The sequence below is a fragment of the Myotis daubentonii genome, chromosome 16, assembly GCF_963259705.1.
Source record: "Myotis daubentonii chromosome 16, mMyoDau2.1, whole genome shotgun sequence".
Lineage (NCBI taxonomy): Eukaryota > Metazoa > Chordata > Mammalia > Chiroptera > Vespertilionidae > Myotis > Myotis daubentonii.
The window spans coordinates 25,199,228-25,217,385 of NC_081855.1; the positions used below are offsets into that span (position 1 = coordinate 25,199,228).

Genomic DNA, 18,158 nt, shown 5'->3' on the forward strand with positions numbered 1-18,158 from the left:
TTAGAGCAGAATTTGTCAGGCCCAACTCCCTCAAACAACATTTGTGTAAATTGAGGTCCCGAGAGGATACGTGGCGGATCAATAATGGTGATTTGGGGGGTGGGGGGGAATAAAAATAAAAATCGAGTCACGCAGAGGGGAGGAAAAAAAGTACCAGACGAGGTAGAAGGTGGCAACATCTCCCCTCTTTACCCGTGGGCAGTCTGATTTCATGTGTTTCCCTGACAAGACTCTGGAGGAAATTCTAGCAATATTCCAAACGCCCAGCGCACAGACTCCAGCATTCGCTAATTCTCCTTGTGAGTAACTCGGTTCACAACTCCTCCCTTTCAGTAGTCTTCCCTTTCGTGCCCCAGCCGTCCCTCGTTGCCTCCTCAGATTCGGTTCCGGACTCACAGCAAAGCTGAGCAGAGCTGCAGTTTGCCTCCCGGAGGGTCGGCGCCCTCCTGCCTTCACCCCTCCCTTTCTATGGTCTCTCTGGCCTCTGGGAACCGGCTTTCCCCAGTGACGGTGAGATTTGGGGTGCGGTACCCGGTTCTGTCTCCCACGACTGCAAAATGCGAAAGTTGTTGTTGGGACGATTCCAAAGGGGCCAGTTTGAAGTACGCCCCTACCCGAGGGGCGTCCTCCTGTTCCGGAGCAGTGACCTCCCCAACGGGCGGAGTTCCCGGCCCGTCGAGCCCTCCTTTATCCTCCATCAAGGGGGGCGGCTTGGTCTTCGGCCTCCCCACCCCTCAATCCACCCCGGAGCCTTCGAGAAAACGACGCTACGCCTCGGACGTCTCTCTCCGAGGGGGGCACCCAGCTCCGCCTCTGCACCCCTGTCGCTCCCCCTCCCGCCTCCCACCTCCCAGGGCTGAAGGGCGAGCGGGGGCAGACGCAGTGAGTCACGTCCCGGGCCTGCAGTTGGGAGGGAAGCGCCGCCTCTCCTCGGGCCCCTTCGCTCCCCCTGGCCCGCCCCGCCGGGCCCGGCACAGCAGATGCTGCGCAGCCATCGCCGCTTCCCCATCACCCGCTCGGCCGGGTAAGGGTCCCGGGGAGGCGCAGCCCCGCACACGGGTGCAGGCCGAGCACCTGGGGGTCCCTCTCTGGGCGGGTTCCAGCACGTGGGGGGGGGGGGCGGCCTGGGTCCCAGATGAGGCGCCTGGCGGGGGAGCCGAGGCTGGGGCGGTGCAGGGAGGAGGAGAGGATGGGGATCCCGGGCGGGGTGCGAGGCAGGGAGCCGCCGGGAGAGGGGCCGGGGGCGGCCCTTCTGCAGGAATTTCCGGGGATCAGGTTACCGCGCCGGCGGAGCGGGAGCGGCGTGCGACGCGGGCCCTGCGGCCGCGGACTGGGCCCCCCTCCCCGCCTCCAGCGGCTCTCGGACCTCGCCGCGCGGCCCCTGCCCACACCGACCCCGGGCGGTGGGGCCGCCCCAGCCCCCGGGCCGCCCGGTTATGGTGGGGCCGCCTCCACCCCGAGTTGTCGTCGGGTCTCCGCGGCCTCGAGTGATTGTGGGAACTCCCCGGCCCCGAGTCATCGTCGGGTCTGCGCGGGCCCGGGACCCCCCGGGCGGGACTCCCCGCCCCCATTCGGCGGCCGAGGGGTCGCCCCGCCCCCGAGTGGTCTTCGGGACGCCCCGGGCCCGGGTGATCGTGGGTTCGCCGCAGCCCCGGGTGACCGACCCCTCCCCGTGGCCCGCAGCGATCGGGGCGTCCCCGCGGCCGCGGGCTCCCGCAGGCTCCCCGGGGCCCCGAGTTGTAGTCGGGACTCCTCGGTCGCGGGTGATTGTCGGGTCCCCACGGGCCCGGGTCGCCGGAGCGGGTCAGGCCCCCGCGCCTTCTCAGGGCGCCCCACCCGGCCGCAGGCAAGATGAACCTCCTGGCGCCGGTGCGGAGGGACCGCGTCCTGGCGGAGCTGCCCCAGGTAGGCGCGGGCGCCGTCGGGCTTCGGGCGGCGGCGCGTGGGCGGGGAGGAGCGGCCCGGGCCCGTTAGCGCCGCGGCCCAGCCCTGCCGCCGCCCGGCTGCTGCTTCTGGGTGGTCCCCTCCCCACCCCCGGCCCGGGCTGCTAGGCTGTGGGACGGGGGCCAGGATGGTGAGTCTCCTGCTCCACCCCTGGCAGCACCTGAGGAAGGAGGCCGCCTTGCACGTGCGCAGAGACTTCCACCCCCGGGTCACCTGCGCCTGCCAGGAGCACCGGACCGGCACCGTGGGGTGAGTTGGAGACCCCAACAGGAAGACAGGAAGTCCCAGGAAACTTTGTAGTCAGAGTGAGGGGGCTCCATGGCACCCTCTACCAGCTAGATGGTTATTCCCTCTTTTGATGTCCTTGCATCTACCCCTTCGTTTCCAGCGAGGTTGTGGGGTGGCCAGAAAGGTGGCAGTTCAGTTCCTGACACAGAGACGGGGGGTGGTCCTCGGCTCAGCTTCCACATACCACCCCTTTGAGCCCCAGGGTCCGGGGGGGGGGGGGGAGTGGGGCTGTGCCTATACCTAAGGGAATACTAATAACAGTTGCCACTATGAATGTAGCAGCTACTGTGTGCCAGAAGTGTGTTGGATACTGTTACTTTTATTAAATGGAAAACACCGTCACTTTTAAAGATGTACCCTGATTTCAGAGGTATTAAAATCTATGTGTGGGGGGGGGGGGCGGGGGAGGGGGGGGAGGTATGTTTCAGAATATAGAACGTTTATCTCATTTTAACCTTCACAACAACCCAATAAAAGGTATTCTTTTTTTATTTTATTAAAGTTATTGGGGTGATATGAGTCAACAGGAACATATAGGTTTTAGGTGTGGGTTTCAATGTTACAAGATCTGTGTATTGCACCATGTGTTCACTACCCGAAGAAAATATATTCTGAATCTCCACTTAAATGTTGAAACGGAGACAGAGAGACCAAGTAGTTTGTCCTAAGTCACACCGCTAGTAAGTGTGAGAGCTGGGATTCAAATTTATGTCTTTTTGATACTAACCCACAAAACACCCCTAGCCCGTACATCTGTCCAGAAAGCTGCCTAGGAGGCCTGGTGTCTACCGGTGTCTGTGGCAACTGCAGCCTGGGTGCACTACCTTTGTAGACCTCTTAGGTTGCATTGGGACTCCCTAGAGTGAAAGAACTAGTGCCCACTCCTCTTGCCTCCTCTTGTGTCCAGCAGATTTAAGATCTCCAAGGTCATTGTGGTGGGGGACCTGTCGGTGGGGAAGACTTGTCTCATTAATAGGTAAGAGGGTGCTGGAGCTGAACTGGGTTGGGCTGGGCAGGGTGGGGCCAGGCCTAGCCACAGGGGCTGGGCTAAGGGCCAGAGCTTCTGGTGCCCCCTCAGGTTCTGCAAAGACACCTTTGATAAGAATTACAAGGCCACCATTGGAGTGGACTTTGAGATGGAACGATTTGAGGTGTTGGGCATCCCCTTCAGTCTGCAGCTGTGAGTCCTTCTTCCGCTCTCCCTCTTCCAGCCTTTTCTTCCTCTGGCACTTACACCCCTCCTACGCCCCTGTCCCCATACCTCTGTGTCACCCCTCCTCCCTCCTAGCTGGGATACCGCTGGACAGGAGAGATTCAAATGCATCGCATCAACCTACTACCGAGGAGCTCAAGGTACGGGCTGGGTGAAGTGGGGGAGGAGGCTGCTTCTAACCGAGGGCTGTGGAAATGAGCCAGCAGCGTCTCTTCACCAACCTGGGACTGTTTCTGCCACTCTTGCAGCCATCATCATTGTCTTCAACCTGAATGATGTGGCCTCGCTGGAACATACCAAGTATGTGGGGGTGCTGACATATACGGGGGCTCTGGGAAGAGAGGTTTCCGAGAGAAGAAAAGAGGGGTGGTCAGGGGCATGGTAGGGAAGGAAAGAACGCATCTAGGAGCAGAGGATAATTGAGCAGATGAGTGTCAGTGGCAGGAGCCTGCCCACCTCATCTCTTGCTGTCCACCGTCTGTGGCAGGCAGTGGCTAGCTGATGCACTCAAGGAGAACGACCCTTCCAGCGTGCTTCTCTTCCTTGTGGGTTCCAAGAAGGACCTGAGTGTGAGTGTGCCCGTGGGGGAACTTCCCAACTTGGTGAGGGAACCCTCCGCATCTGACTCTGACTTTCCTTCAGACTCCTGCTCAGTATGTGCTAATGGAGCGAGACGCACTCAAGGTGGCCCAAGAGATGAAGGCTGAGTACTGGGCAGTCTCGTCTCTCACTGGTGAGTAAGGGGCATCAGGCCTGCGTGGCATTCCTGCCTACCTTGCCTCTCGCTCCTACAACTCCAGCTGTGCTCAGGGAACCCAGGCTGGAACTGCCCCTGAGCACCCACCTGTTCCTGTGTCAGGTGAGAATGTCCGGGAATTCTTTTTCCGTGTGGCGGCACTGACCTTCGAGGCCAACGTACTGGCTGAGCTGGAGAAATCAGGGGCCCGGCGCATCGGGGATGTTGTCCGTGAGTTCCCACCTGGATGAGGGTGGCAGAAAGCATGGGGAACCTCCAATCCCTGCGTCACTTATTTCCCACTCTTCTTCAGGCATCAACAGTGACGACAATAACCTCTACCTAACTGCCAGCAAGAAGAAGCCCACATGTTGCTTGTGAGGGACTGCCCAGCCCTGGGGCACTGTGCCATTTTGACTTGCCTGGAACTCTCTCCCTGGACATCTGCACTGACTGTTAGTCCAAACCAAAGAGCTGCCCGTTGGTGGCAGTACCCCCAGAGGGGTAGTTGGGACCATGCTAGCCACTTCCTGCCCCTGGGCACCATACCAAAGACTGGATGCCCCCTCGATCCAGGGACTCCCCAGGGTGCCCAGTGGTGGGGAGGTGGTCCCTGCCGCTTTTGCTCAACATGCTGGGCCTTGGGGGTAGGAGGATGCTAAATGATCCCAGCCTCACACTGTGCCTTATGCATTAAAATCTGTTATTAGCAGCCTGGGGGGTGAAGTCCTTTGTTGGGGATGAGGGAAACGGAATGGGCAGGGCTGTGTGGTGTTCTTGGGGCTGGAGCCTCCTGCTGGGATGCTGGACATCTCTGGCCCCTGGGCAAGCCTCAGGCAGGCTGGGAGCTCAGGGACCATGTTTGGGGGGGGGGGGGGGGGGGGCGCGGGGCTGCACTCTCACTGGGTGAGATCTGAATTGTTGGCTTTGAGAGCCCTTTCCTGTAGTCCTTTCCCCCAAAATGTGTCCTCCTGCTTGGTGCTTATACCCAAATTTCCACCACTGGATAATATTCTTTCCTTCTCCCCTCCCTCCCTCCCTCCCTCCCTCCCTCCCTCCCTCCCTCCCTTCCTTCCTTCCTTTTCTTCTCTTCTTCTTTTGCCTCTTCCTGGCTTCCCTTTTATTTATTTTGTTAATCCTCACCCGAGGATATTCCTCCATTGATTTTTAGATAAAGTGGGAGGGGGGAAACAAAGAGAAACATCAGTGTGAGAGAAACACATCAATTGGTTGCCTCCCCCACACACTCCCACCAGGGCGGGGGATGGAGCCTGCAACTGAGGTACATGGCCTTGACTGGAATCGAGCCCAGCACCCCTCAATCTGAGGGCTGACACTCTAACCACTGAGCAAAACTAGCTAGGGCCCCACCTTCCCTTTATTATTATTTTTTATATGTTTTTTATTAGATTCAAAGAGGAAGGGAGAGGGAGAGAGGGAAACATCAACGATGAGAGAGAATCATTGATCGGCTGCCTCCTGCACGCCTCCTACTGAGGATAGAGCCCGCAACCTGGGCATGTGCCTTTGGCCGGAATCAAACCGGGGACCCGTCAGTTCACAGACTGACGCTCTATCCACTGAACCAAACCAGCTAGGGCCCGCCTTCCCTTTAAAAAATGCTTCTCTGCCCTAGCTGGTTTTGCTTAGTGGATAAAGCGTCGGCCTGTGGACTGAAGGGTCCCGGGTTTGATTCCAGTCAAGGGCACATGGCCAAGTTGCAGGCTCGATCCCCCATGGGGGGTGTGCAGGAGGCAGCCGATCAATGATTCTTATCATTGATGTTTCTATCTCTCTCTGAAATCAATATATATATACATAAAAAATGCTTCTCTGAGGGGACACAGTGAGAAGCGATGGAGTTTTTGATACGTTTTGGATTGACCACAAGGTCCAGGGAGGTAGGGCCTTGGCTATTACTCAGAAGATACGTTATCTAATACCTAGCTGTATTAGGGGTATAAACATGAAATTATGAGTGGTGCCTTTTTACATCTGAAGACAGACTAAAGAACTAAACTGAATAAAAAATCAGATGTGTATTTTTCCCTCTTCAAAAGAGACATACGTGCATGACCTGCACTTGAATCCTCACTTGCCTCCTCTTGTGTCCTCTTAGGGCACTCAGGCAGATCACTTATCCTCTGTGCCCCAATTTCTTCATCTATAAAATGAGGTTAATAATACTGATGAGGTTTCATGGGTGAAATAAGATAAGACACTACCAAATACATAGGAAGAGCTCAAAAACCTCAGCTATCATAAGTATACAGGAAGAGTGACCAAGACCCTGGCTCATTGTTGACATCTGACCCAGAGCTATACATCAGTTGGAAGCATCTCAGACATCTGGACCAACAATGGAGGGACACGCGTGGCCTGGTGCCATCCTGGGAAACCATGGAGGGTCAAGATGAGAATACAGATCCTGGCCCCCAGTCAGCAAGTGCTCTGTCCGTTCTATGCCTGCGTTCATTCTTTCCCAGCTCTGTTCTGGGAGGGTTGACTTTTTTTGCACACCCCCCTTTTGCCCTGATTTCCCCATCCCCGTCTGTCCCTGGAACTGGAGGTTCTGGGCAGGGGTCCGACCCAGTCATGTTGCTGGGTCTGGAGGAAAGTGAAGGTTGGCATCATGAAGAGCAGCAGCAGGAGGGGCCCTTGGTTTCTCTGGAGAAAACAAAGTTTAAATACCATCCATTCCTTTCCATCCTTTGAGGCATAACCTCACTTTGGATCCTGATGCCAAGAAAAATTGAGGGGCGTGATGTGTGGAATGCCGGTTGTAGGGCTCTGACATTCTTTCACATTCTCCTGGAATTGTCTTTTGTTTATCTTTGCCCCCTCATAGGACTGCACTCATCAACCCTTTCCTTGGCACAGAGCTTGTAACTAAGTGTGTGTGTGTGTGTGTGTGTGAAGTCTGCACCACAATACTGTTGTGGAGTGTTTGTGCTGAGTAAAATGTGGGGAGCAGGGGTATGGTTCTGTATTCTGGGTAGCCTCTGTGAGAGGTGTGTGCATATTGTATTAGTCTGTGTGTGGTGAGATATTGTTCTGTGTGCTAAATGTGTGATACAAGCATGCGCAATGTGCATGCTATCCTTAAGGGCGGGAGGGGTGTATGGTGGAGGGATGTGTAGGTTACAATGAATACAGTGGATCCTGCTCCCAGCACTGGGCAAGCCTATGGAGACACATAAGGTTGTGTGACTGAAATAAGATAAAGCACCAACACATAGGAAGAGCTCAAAACCCTTAACTATTATGATAATTTGGGGGGGAAATTGACCAAGACCCTGGCTTTTGTTAAGATCTTTATTCGCCCTGACCGGTTTGGCTCAGTGGATAGAGCGTCGGCCTGCGGACTGAAGGGTCCCGGGTTCGATTCCAGTTAAGGGCATGTACCTTGGTTGCGGGCACATCCCCAGTAGGAGGTGTGCAGGAGGCAGCTGATCGGTGTTTCTCTCTCATCGATGTTTCTAACTCTCTATCCCTCTCCCTTCCTCTCTGTAGAAAATCAATAAAATATATCTTAAAAAAAAAAAAAGATCTTTATTGGGCAGTATTTCTCTGAGTGGGGGTGCCTCATGGGGGCCGGAAGGGAATGCTGGTAAGAAGCTCTGGCGGTGGGCGCCCCCTTGGGGCGGGGATCGGACATCCAGTCCTCATCCGAGGACTCTGCTGGCGGAGAGAGAGCGAGTGATCCTGGCCTCCCGCCAGGCCTGGAGGAACCCCAGGAGATCCGGGATGGGGGGTGAGGTGGGAAGCCGTCCCTCCCCAGGCCGCGGGGAGAGGGTCACGTGCAGGTTGGGGGCGGGGCTAAGGGCCGCGGCGAGGTTCGGAAGGGACTGGGAGGGGCCAGGAGCGGTGCGAAGAGTAAGTCGAGAGAATGGAGGGGGCGGGGCTAGGGGCGGGGCTAAAGTCTGGGTGGGGGCAGGAAAGAGTCTTAAGAGCTGGGGGTAGATCTGTAGAGGAACTAGGATGGGCCTGAGCGGCCTAGCTAAGGTTTGGGCCTGAGATTAAAGGTGAGGTACTAAGGTTAAAGTGGAACAAAGGGGGAAGAGCCCTGCAGGCGCTGGGGTGCCCCGGATGAAGAGCGTGGCTGAAGTTTAGTCTTGGGCTGAGAAGACATCGCAGCTTAGAACGGGGCTGGGAAGGTGGGTGGAGGGGTGGGACCAGCATGAGGCAGAGCTGAGGGCTCCAAGGGGGCGAAGCTGACATTGGGGTTTACGGTTGCCTCGGCCCAGCTGAGGTTCAGAGTCTGGTAGAGAGGAAGAACTGGGCCGAGAGCGATGTGGGTGAGGACGACAATGACCGTTGAAAGGTGGACTGAGAAAGAGACTGAGGACAATGCCAACACCTGGGATGATAGCAGCAGTGGTAAGGCGAGGGCGGGGCAGCAGATCAGGGGAGGGCTGGCCCGAGGACCTAGTGAGCCTGACAAAGGAGGCGGGGCTAAGGGCAGGCTGGGGCGGGGCTAGAGCCTGGGGGCGGGCTCACGGCGAGCCGCGGACCAATGATGGAGGACTGGAGTCCCGAGGGCCTGGGAATGACCTCCGGGTCCGGCTGGATCGGGAGCTGTAACTCCTGTTAGTAGGGCCAGGAGCCTTCGCTGTGCAGCAGCCCAGGGCCCGGGCAGTAGCCCAATTAGTGCGGGGCCTGGCTGGAGCCCGTGGTCCAGCGTCGACCCTGTCGCCGGGGCTTGGGCGGACGGTTCTGTTGACTCTGAGGGCTAGGAATCTGGTGGCTCCGAGCGTGACGTCACAATCGCCTACAGACGTGGGCGGGGCCGGGGCTTTCCTAGGAGACGCGTGCACGCTGTGCGTGCCTAGCTCCCTCCTTTTCCCTCCTTCCCTTCCTTGTTATTTCCCCCCCTTTCTTTCTCCCTCTCGCCTTCCCTCCCTACCTTCCTCATTCATCTGCTCCAGTGTCCAACCTGGAATCCCACCGCCTGTGCTGCCAGGGCGGGGGGAGCTCCTCGCCCGCAGGACTGGGAGGATTTTGTACAAATGAGCATCACCTGTGAGTTTTGAGAGGCTTCTGTACAAATGAACATCACCTGTGAGTTTTGAGTTAAGTCCCTGCGCCCTGATTAATGTCTAGTGAGAAAGAGGCCACACACCTCCCTCTTTCTTTTAAGCCATTACCCTCCTCATTCATTATGAAGCCCCCCTTCCCAACCCCATGTCTAACCTCAGTCACTTCTGCTGCGGGAGCTCCCTCGTTCTGCCTGTGAAACGAGAGAGCAGATTGCCTTCCTCAGATTTGAGGAGAGTTACTAAATCCCACCCCTTGGCAAACACTTATGATTGTCAGGGCTTAGAGCAGTGGTTCTCAACCCTGGCTGCACATTAGAATCACCTGGGAATCTTTTTAAAATCCTAATTTCTGGGCCTCATCCTCCGGAAATTCTGTTTGTTACTAAGGTTGTGGCCCCACCCCATAACAAAGAAACAGAATTTCCAGAAGATGAGGCCCAGAAATCAGGATTTTAAAAAGATTCCCAGGTGATTCTAATGTGCAGCCAAGGTTGAGAACCACTGGCTTAGACGAAGTTAGTGGAACCTGCATGTAGACCTTTAAAAAAAAACAAACATTGAATACAATAGTAATTAAAATTTTTTTTTATTTCAGAGGAAGGGAGAGGGAGAGAGAGAAACGTAATGATGAGAGAGAATAATTGAATAGCTGCCTCCTGCACGCCCCCTACTGGGGATTGAGTTCTCCACCCATACATGTGCGCTCAAGGGGAATGACCTTTTGGTTCATAGGTTCAAGCTCACCCAATGAGCTGGGCTCATGTATTTTTTCAATCAACCAATATTTACTGAGTATTTTCTTTTTCTCTAAATCCTCAAGAATATGCTTATTGATTTTATTTTAGAGAAAGAGGGAGGGAGCAAGAGATAAATATTAATAGAAAAAACATTGATTTGTTGTTCCACTTATTTATGCATTCATTGGTTGACTCTTGTATGTGCCCTGACCAGGGATTGAACCCACAATTTTGGCATATCAGGACAATGCTCTCTAATCAACTGAGCTACCCAGCTAGGGCTTACTGAGTACTTTCTATGTCCCAGGACCTATAGAAGCAGAAACAGATGAAATACGGCTCTTGTTCTCAAGTTGCCATATATGCATGAGGTACCCTTGCAGGGTAAAGGGGAGTAAGACATGTGTGACCAATTCTACTTTGATAGCATTGTTCTTTCCAAAATGAGCAGGTATTTCTGGGTAGTGGGAGGCAGGAGAGAAGGAATGGAGAAGGGGATGGATGATGGGAGGAGCTGATAGTTGAGAAAGGAACCAGGGCCCTGGTCCTGGGGTGGGGACATGATAAGGACATCATCTTGAAGGCAGTAGAATGCTATTAAAGAAGAGGAACATGGCAGACCAGTTGGCACCTAGAAAACTCACTTTGGCTGCATTGTGAGGACTGGATGAGGGTAGTGAGACAGGAGGTAGGGAGGCCGGGCAGGAGGTTACTGCAGTTGTCTTGGTGAGAGATAATGAGGGTGTGAACCAAGACAGAGGTAGATGTGGGAGCAGATAGGCATGACAAGACTTGGTCATCAAGTTGGTATAGAAGTGAGGGAAAGGGTGACTCCTAGATTTCTAGCTGTGGTGTCTATTGCTCTCTGAAATGGAAGATACAAGAGGGGGTGGTTCATGGAGTTTAGGAAGAAGATGGTAGGTTCATGTGGGACATGTTGGTCTAAGATATTTGGGAACATCCAAGAAGATATTGGCTACCTGCTAAGCAAAGCAGTCTGGATTGGAGACCCATCCAGAATTATGGATGCTGAAACCATCGAGCTGGATGACATTATCCAAGACAAGCACTCTGAGAAGTAGAGTAAAACAGAAACCTGGTGATCATCAACTGAAGGGGTACAGCAGAGGAGTTAGGAAAGAACTAATGAGCTTGTCAGAGAAAAAAGAGAGGAATGAGAGAGGTCTGCATGGAAGCTGAAGGAATAGAGCAGTGATGGCGAACCTATGACACGCGAACTCATTTTTTTGGTTGATTTTTCTTTGTTAAATGGCATTTAAATATAATATATAAAATAAATATCAAAAATATAAGTCTTTGTTTTACTATGGTTGCAAAGATCAAAAAATTTCTGTATGTGACACGGCACCAGAGTTAAGTTAAGGTTTTTCAAAATGCTGACACGCCGAGCTCAAAAGGTTCGCCATCACTGGAATAGAGCACGCAGAAGGAAGAGATTCACTGGTTAACAGGGTCGAGTGAGATAAGACGAAAAGAAGGCCACTGGGCTTGGCTATTGGGAAATTGTTGACAGCCTTTGCCTGGGTAATGTGATAGAGAGGCCAGGTGGCTGCCATGTGTAGGTGCCTGGAACAGAGGCAGAGGTGAAGATTCTGAGCTCGCTGAAGGTGGGGTCTGTGCCTCCTCTGGTGTCTAGTGAAGCTATCCAATATGTCTGTTAAATGAGTAAATAAACTTGGATTGGAAAGGAAGAGGAGTGGGATATGTAGTGCTAGAGGGAGAAACAGGGTTCATAGGGTGCTTTGTTTAAAAGTTGTTCAGAGCCTGTAGGGGGGAAACAAACCATTAAATAAGGAGAAGATCAAAATTCTGGCTGGGACCTAGAGTTCAGGTGCTTTGGGCAGGAGGAAGAAGGGGAGCTTCCCCAGGTTGGGGGAGAGTTGATGAGGGTGGGAGCAGCCACAGATAAGGCTGGTGAAATGATCTGCTGGGAGGAACAGCAGCAGGAAAGGAGTTTCAGGGAAGTGCTGTGGAAAACAGAAGGAGCTGACCAGGGAACTGTAAAAAGATGACCAAGTGCCACTGAAGGCTCAGTTGAAGTCCCCAACAAATCAGCTTCCTTTTCTAAAAAGATATTTTTTATTGATTTCAGAGAGGAAGGGAGAGGGAGTGTGAGAAAGAAACAGCAATGAAGAGAGAGAATCATTGGTTGGCTGTCTCCTGCATGCCCCCACCCTGGGGGTCAAACCCACAACCTGGACATATGCCCTGACCAGGAATAGATCTGTGACCTCCTGGTTCATAGGTTGATGCTCAACTACTGAGCCACACTGGCTGGGCTCAGCTTCCTTTCTTAAGCAGAACTCAGCTCCTGATGCCCCAAAGGACAAACTGATTGTGGGAAGTAGGGAAGTGCAGGCTCTGCCCTGTGGTTGTTGATGCAGCTGCTGCCCCAGTTGGAGTTCTACTGGTGGACAACTTCTGACCCAGCTCCACCCACCCTATGACAATTCCTGAAACGCCTTCCTTGTCTAGATTGGCTCACTCCTATTGTTTCTCCAGATTCAGTTCCTGGTAAGCTTCTTTCAAGAAGATTTTCCTAATCTCACCCTACACCAAGCATGTCAAACTCGAAGCCCGCGAGCCACATGAGTTTGACATGCTTGCCCTACACCTTCACTGTCTCAGTAGGTGCCCTTGCTTTCTGCTTCCACAGTCCTCCTTCCCACCATTTCCCTCACTGTCAGTGTCTGCGTCACACCACAGTCAGGAACTGTTCCATATACCGCCCCTGTGTTTCTCTTCTCAAACCCTCTCCCAGCCCCTTGAAAGCAGGGTCTGTTTTTGTAAATCTGCATCTTGGATGCAGCTGGTGCCGGACACCTGTGGCATCTCAGAAGATGTTTGATGAATGAATGGCATGGGGAGGGGATGCTGTCTGTGGCCACTCTGTTCTCTCTCAGATGTAAACAGGTTACCCAGTTGGGAACGAGGACATCTGCTGGCTGGTGTGGCGTCTAGCACTGATGCATCTATATTCTCCTCTGAAGGTGGGTCCAGGGGAATCTCTGGCTCCAAAGGCCCCACCACCCCTACCTTGGGAAAGCTGACCCCTGGTGGTCGGCAGAAGGGAGGGAAGTGTGTTCCTGAAGGGGTTGCCCGGCAGCCCAACCCCCACCACACCCCCTACTCATGCCAGAGAGGGCCTCTTTCTGGAGACCACAATCACACCTTTGTATAACACTTTATGGTGCACGAATACTTTGAACTGAGTCCTCACAACAACCCTGTATAATAGGTTACCACCATCCCTATTTTAAAAATTAATTTATTGATTTTAGAGAGGGAGGGAACTGTCCCACTTATATACTCATTGGCTGCTGATGGGATTGAACCCGAAACCTTGTGCAAATCTTGGTATATCAGGATGATGCTCTAACCAACTGAGCTACCTGGCCAGGGTGCCATCATCCCCATTTGTGGGCAGAAAAATGAAGACTTAGAAAAGCAAAGTGACTGGTCCTTAGTAGCCGGCCTTGTGACAGAGCCAACACTTGGACTCAGGCCTGACTTCAAGGACACTGGCCACTGTGCTGCCCTTTGCCCCAGTCCAGCAGTGCTGAAGCAAGCGGAGGGTGTGGCCCTATTCCAAAGTCCTGCTCACGTCCTTATGAAGAAAGGACATGAGGAGAGGAAGCAGACAGGGAGGCCACCAAATGGGTCAAGCGTATATGGGGGACCTGGGACCCTCGCAGCCTGGTCAAGGGAAGGGAGGAATGTGGGGCAAGGCTCAGACCACGCTGCCGTCTACTCATCTCTCAAGTATTTAAGGCCACTTGGACTAACACAGCCCCAGCTGGGGGTTTATGAAATCCCCCCAGTTCCACACCTTGTAGGGGCTGGATAAAGGTGCAATCCTCCTGGCCTGTTTGGTGGGGAGTTAGCCAGCCATGGCACCCCATGCCAGACTGCTATGGAAGTCACTGGTGTTCATCCACTTCTCCCTCTCAAGGTGGGTGGAGTCAGAGTCCAGGGGAGACCTGCAGGAAGGTGCTTTGTCCTCTCGGCCTTGATGTGTGAGGCCCTGGGCACGTGGAGGCATGTCATGGGCTTACCTTTTGGAGAGTGGCCGGAGGGGAGACCCGTTGGTAGACTGGAGTCCTAGGCGGGGTCGGAGATGAGGCAGTGCGGGTAGAGGCTGGGAGACTCCAGTGTGTGTCCGGGGCTTGCATTCCATTGAGTAAAAGGGGTGGGAACCTTTCTCCAGGGCTGCCCCTTAATCCCAATTCTTAGCCCAGCAGCATCTCCCCTGTTCCCTGGCAAAGTGGACATGGTATGTGTGCTGCCTGCAAGGGGTAGGAGGACTCAGGTTGGGAGTGGGTTGTTCAAGTCTGTGGTTCCAAGGACTGGGGAGAGAGAATGGAGGGGGAGTGGGAATTTGATGGTTAAAGAGCAGGGAAAGAATCCAGGGTGAGCATGGGAAAGGGGAGATCTGAGAAGGGTCCCTGGAGAGAGAAGGAGCCTGGAGGAGAGAGGAGGAAAAAGGCAGGCCCAGAGTCAGGAGAAGCAAAGGGGCATGGCACGTGGTAGGATAGGCCTTAGCTCCCGGCCAGGCATGAGCCACCATGCTGTGGTGGTCCTTGGGGCCGGAATGGCAAGAGAGGCTTCGAGGGGTAGGATGAAGGCCTCCTGGGCCTGTGCAGGGCAGGCAGAGGAGCTGGGGGTGCTGTGTTGCTGGCTCTAATCACTGGGGACTCTGAACTGGCACTCCTCAGTCTGCCACGGCAAGAGGGCTGTCCCCTACGAGGCACCCTGTGGATTGAGGTAGCTGACAGTGTGCAGCAGCTGCACGAGGTCAGCAGGAGCCAGTGGAGGGAGGGCTCCAGGAAGGCAGGCTCCACGGAAGGCAGGGGAGGGGAAGAGGCAGGTGTCACAGGACGGCAAGAGGGCTTTGGTGAGGGCCTTGGTGAGACATTTTCCTGGGAGCGTGCAGGGGGGCAGACAGATCCATGCAGTGGGTTGGGGAAAGCCCACTGGTGAGACCTGGAGTTACTACTGGATTGAATGACTACTATGAAGTAGAAGCAGCTGCCTGTGGGTGTGTGTGTGTGGGGGGGGGGGATTGGGGGCAGGTGAATTTGGTGAAGCATATAGACTGAGCTGTGGAAGGAGAGACCCACAGATGTGCTGCTACCATTACCCCTATATGACCCAGACTCCGACCCCTTAGGCGAGTTCAAGGACACTGACAGGTGCTGCTGGAATCACAAGCAGTGCACTGGGCATATCATCCACCCCTTCACCTCTGACTGTGGTCACTACAATCTGCACCTGCACTCTCTCAGCCACTGTGACTGTGACTCTAGGTAAGGACCCTCCTCCTTGGGCGATCCACAGCCCAGGAGACTCCTGGGAAGAGCCAGGTCCAAACTTGCACTGCGGTCCCCTCCTTTAGCTTTGACCAAGCACTGCCAGCCCAACCCCAGCTTTGGAAACCTGGCTCTGCTCCAAGAGCAATGGGGGAGGAGGTCTTTTGGCAGCCTGGGCTGAGCTGCAGTTACTACTCGGAAAGCCCACTGTCCTTCAGGCTCCTGGCTCTGGGCCCCTGGGGAGTCCTGGAGGTGCGGGAGCCAGGCTGAGTTCCTTGTGGCAGGGTGAAAGACTGCTCAGAGAAGACAAATAGCAGCATCTCCCAAGATGTAGGCCCAACCTGTTCCCGAGATGTGGGCCCAACCTGTTTCGACATCGTCCAGACCCCTTGCTTTGAGCTCATCCCCGAGGAAGAGTATGTGGAGCGGTACTGGTATGGCTGGTGAGTGCTGGCAGGCTGATGGGGGCACTGTAGGGCATTGGCCCTCACTTTTTGTCAACCTCCTCTTACTCTCCCTCCCTCCCAGGTGCAAAAGCTTCAGGCCTGTCTCTGTGGCAGTGATCCACCATCCCCTCCACCACGAATTTAGAGATGACCTAAATGAAGAAGAGGAAGAGGAGGAAGAAAGCAAGCCTCCCATCCCGACCGAGGTGGGGCCCACCGCCACCACACCCAAGGACAAAGGCATAGGAATGGGCACGATCATGGGCACATCAGACTCGGCCGCTCCCATTACCATCTGGCGCTCTGAGAGTCCCACAGAGAAGTCCCAGGGCAGCAGGGTTATCAAGAAGGTCAAGAAGAAAAAGGAAAAAGAGAAGGATGAGGAGGATACAGATGAGAAGGCAAAGATGAAGAAAAAAGTCAAGAAGGGCAAGTTGACTAAAAAGAAAAGCCCAGTTAAATCAGAACCTTCACCTCCAGACTTGAGCAGATCATTAAGCCCAAGGGAGCTGGTCAGGCTGTCAGAATCCAGCCCAGAGAGCCGGGAAGACCTGGAGAGTGAGGACAGTTACAATGACCCCAGGCAGGAGCCCTCCAGCGAGGATATTGTAGAGTCATCGCCCAGAAAGAGAGATAAGAACACGGTCCAGGCCAAGAAACTTGGGGCAAAACCCGCTCCAATCAAGAAAATGAACAAGAGGAAATCCCCCCCAGTATCCAGCCCCAATCTCAGTTGAGGCCGGGCGACCAGGTGAAGAATAAATGCCATCCAGCCTGTCGCAAACCCCCTGCTGCTCTTCTCTCCCTCTAACTTGGCTGCTGCTGGGGGGGTGGGGGTGGGGGGCTCTGGGCATAGCTGGAGCGAAGGGGGTAGGGGCCTGCGGGGGTTTCTAAAGGGCAGTCCATCTGCCAAGAGGAAGTCCATGGGAAGGTAGGTGGGAGGGCAGGGAGGGGCACTGTAACAGCCTGTTTCTCTGTAACATCCTCGGCTCAGGGCAGAAGAGCACATCTGGGTGAGGAGGGAAGGAGGCTTCCCATCTACAGGGAGGCTGGTTTGTGTTAAGTCCACTCTGGGACAGGCGGGATTATCTGTAACGATACCCCTAATAAACTGAACCTTTTAACCTCTGCCACTGTGCCTGCCCTTCCCCTCTTTTAAGTGGCCCTGGAGAAGGTGCTGGTAGCACCAAAGGGAACATGATCTTACCAGTTCTGTGGACCTGCTCCTACAAGGCCCTTCTGGACTTTTTGTGCTAAAGGGAACTGAACTGAGTTCCCTACTAAAAGCCAACCCCTCCCCTTCTTCCCGCAACTCTTGCCAAAAGCCAGAGATCTTAAATGAAGAAAAAGCAAGGAAGGGCCTTGGCCAGTGTGGCTCAATTGGTTGAGTGTCATTCCATGCACTGAGAGATCACCAGTTCAATTCCCCATCAGGGCACATGCCAGGTTGCAGGCTCATCCCCAGTGGGGTAGTGCAGGAGGCAGCTGATTGATGTTTCTCCCCTTTTCCCTCTCCCTCTCTCATTTAAAAAAAAAAAAAGGCAAGGAAGGGAGCTCTCCAAGTTTGGGCAGCAGTGGCTTTTTTTTACTTCTTTGCTGAGCCTCAAGCAGAGGAAAAGGAGTAGGAAAGCCTCACTTTCCCAGCCCCGACTCACAGAGCTATGAGACAAAACCTTTGGGAAGAAACACAGGGAGATCAGAGTCCAGAATAAAAGAGGCTGTGGGGCTGGGGAAAGGACCAAGGCCTGGGAACTGGCCTGCAACAGCCCAGCTCCCTTTTCCAGGGCCAGTGTTTGTGTGCAGCAGGCAGCGTGGGCCCATCCTGGGTCAGACACACTTAACTGGTGTAGAAGTACTGCCAGACATTCAGGCCCAGCTGGCAAAAAGGGAAGAGATATGCAGGGGCTCAGGGTGAGAAACCCAGATTTACCTGTGGCCTTTCTCAACTGTGCCCAAGAAGTCCACAGGTGCTCCTCGGCTTACGATGGGTTTATGTCCAGATAAACCCACTGTAAGTTGGAAATATCGTTAGAGCGAAAATGCACTTAACACACCTGAACAACTTAGCCCAGTCTACTTTAAACGTGCTCAGAATACTTACATCAGCCTACAGTTGGGAAAAGCATCTAGCACAAGCATATCAAAGTCAAAGGCTAACACGGGCCACATAAACGAGGCATGTGGCCTGTGGGCCGCGAGTTTGACATGCTTAATCCAGCACAATGAACACACTGTTGTTTGCCCTGGTGATTGCTTGCCTGCCTGGGGGCTGCAGCTCACTGCCGCTGCCCAGCACCATGCAGCATCAGGAGAGTATCCTACTGCCTATCACTGGCCCGGGAAAAGAGCAAAACTCAAAATCTGAAGTACAGTTTCTACTGCAAGTGTATAGCTTTTGCATGACTGTAAAGTCAAGAAATCTTAA

The 18,158-nt window shown here is 54.1% G+C and overlaps 2 protein-coding genes across 7 annotated transcripts; both read left to right on the top strand.

Moving 5' to 3' along the window:
- The first annotated feature begins 50 nt into the window (after positions 1-50).
- RAB34 (RAB34, member RAS oncogene family) lies at positions 51-4,901 on the top strand. Of its 3 annotated transcripts, none has more exons than XM_059669358.1 (11): positions 697-1,024; positions 1,684-1,905; positions 2,102-2,193; positions 3,140-3,208; positions 3,311-3,412; positions 3,521-3,585; positions 3,694-3,745; positions 3,933-4,014; positions 4,088-4,178; positions 4,305-4,412; positions 4,495-4,901. In XM_059669358.1, the coding sequence occupies exons 2-11, from the start codon at positions 1,852-1,854 to the stop codon at positions 4,560-4,562; spliced, it is 783 nt and encodes a 260-aa protein (XP_059525341.1). In that variant the 5' UTR covers positions 697-1,024; positions 1,684-1,851; the 3' UTR covers positions 4,563-4,901. The 3 variants fall into 3 exon arrangements, 2 of the variants coding, with proteins under 2 accessions (XP_059525341.1, XP_059525343.1); XM_059669360.1 differs by having other exon boundaries at positions 703-1,024; positions 3,143-3,208; XR_009449148.1 differs by lacking the exons at positions 3,521-3,585; positions 3,694-3,745; positions 3,933-4,014; ... (1 more) ...; positions 4,305-4,412; positions 4,495-4,901 and having other exon boundaries at positions 51-1,024; positions 3,311-3,382.
- Positions 4,902-8,133: 3,232 nt separating this feature from the next.
- Positions 8,134-16,517, top strand: PROCA1 (protein interacting with cyclin A1). 4 transcript variants are annotated; one of them, XM_059669379.1, is made up of 6 exons: positions 8,134-8,561; positions 12,882-12,968; positions 14,217-14,294; positions 15,149-15,284; positions 15,572-15,730; positions 15,816-16,517. In XM_059669379.1, the coding sequence occupies exons 1-6, from the start codon at positions 8,474-8,476 to the stop codon at positions 16,468-16,470; spliced, it is 1,203 nt and encodes a 400-aa protein (XP_059525362.1). In that variant the 5' UTR covers positions 8,134-8,473; the 3' UTR covers positions 16,471-16,517. The 4 variants fall into 4 exon arrangements, with proteins under 4 accessions (XP_059525362.1, XP_059525359.1, XP_059525360.1 ...); XM_059669376.1 differs by lacking the exon at positions 14,217-14,294 and having other exon boundaries at positions 15,134-15,284; XM_059669377.1 differs by lacking the exon at positions 14,217-14,294.
- Positions 16,518-18,158: the final 1,641 nt, after the last annotated feature.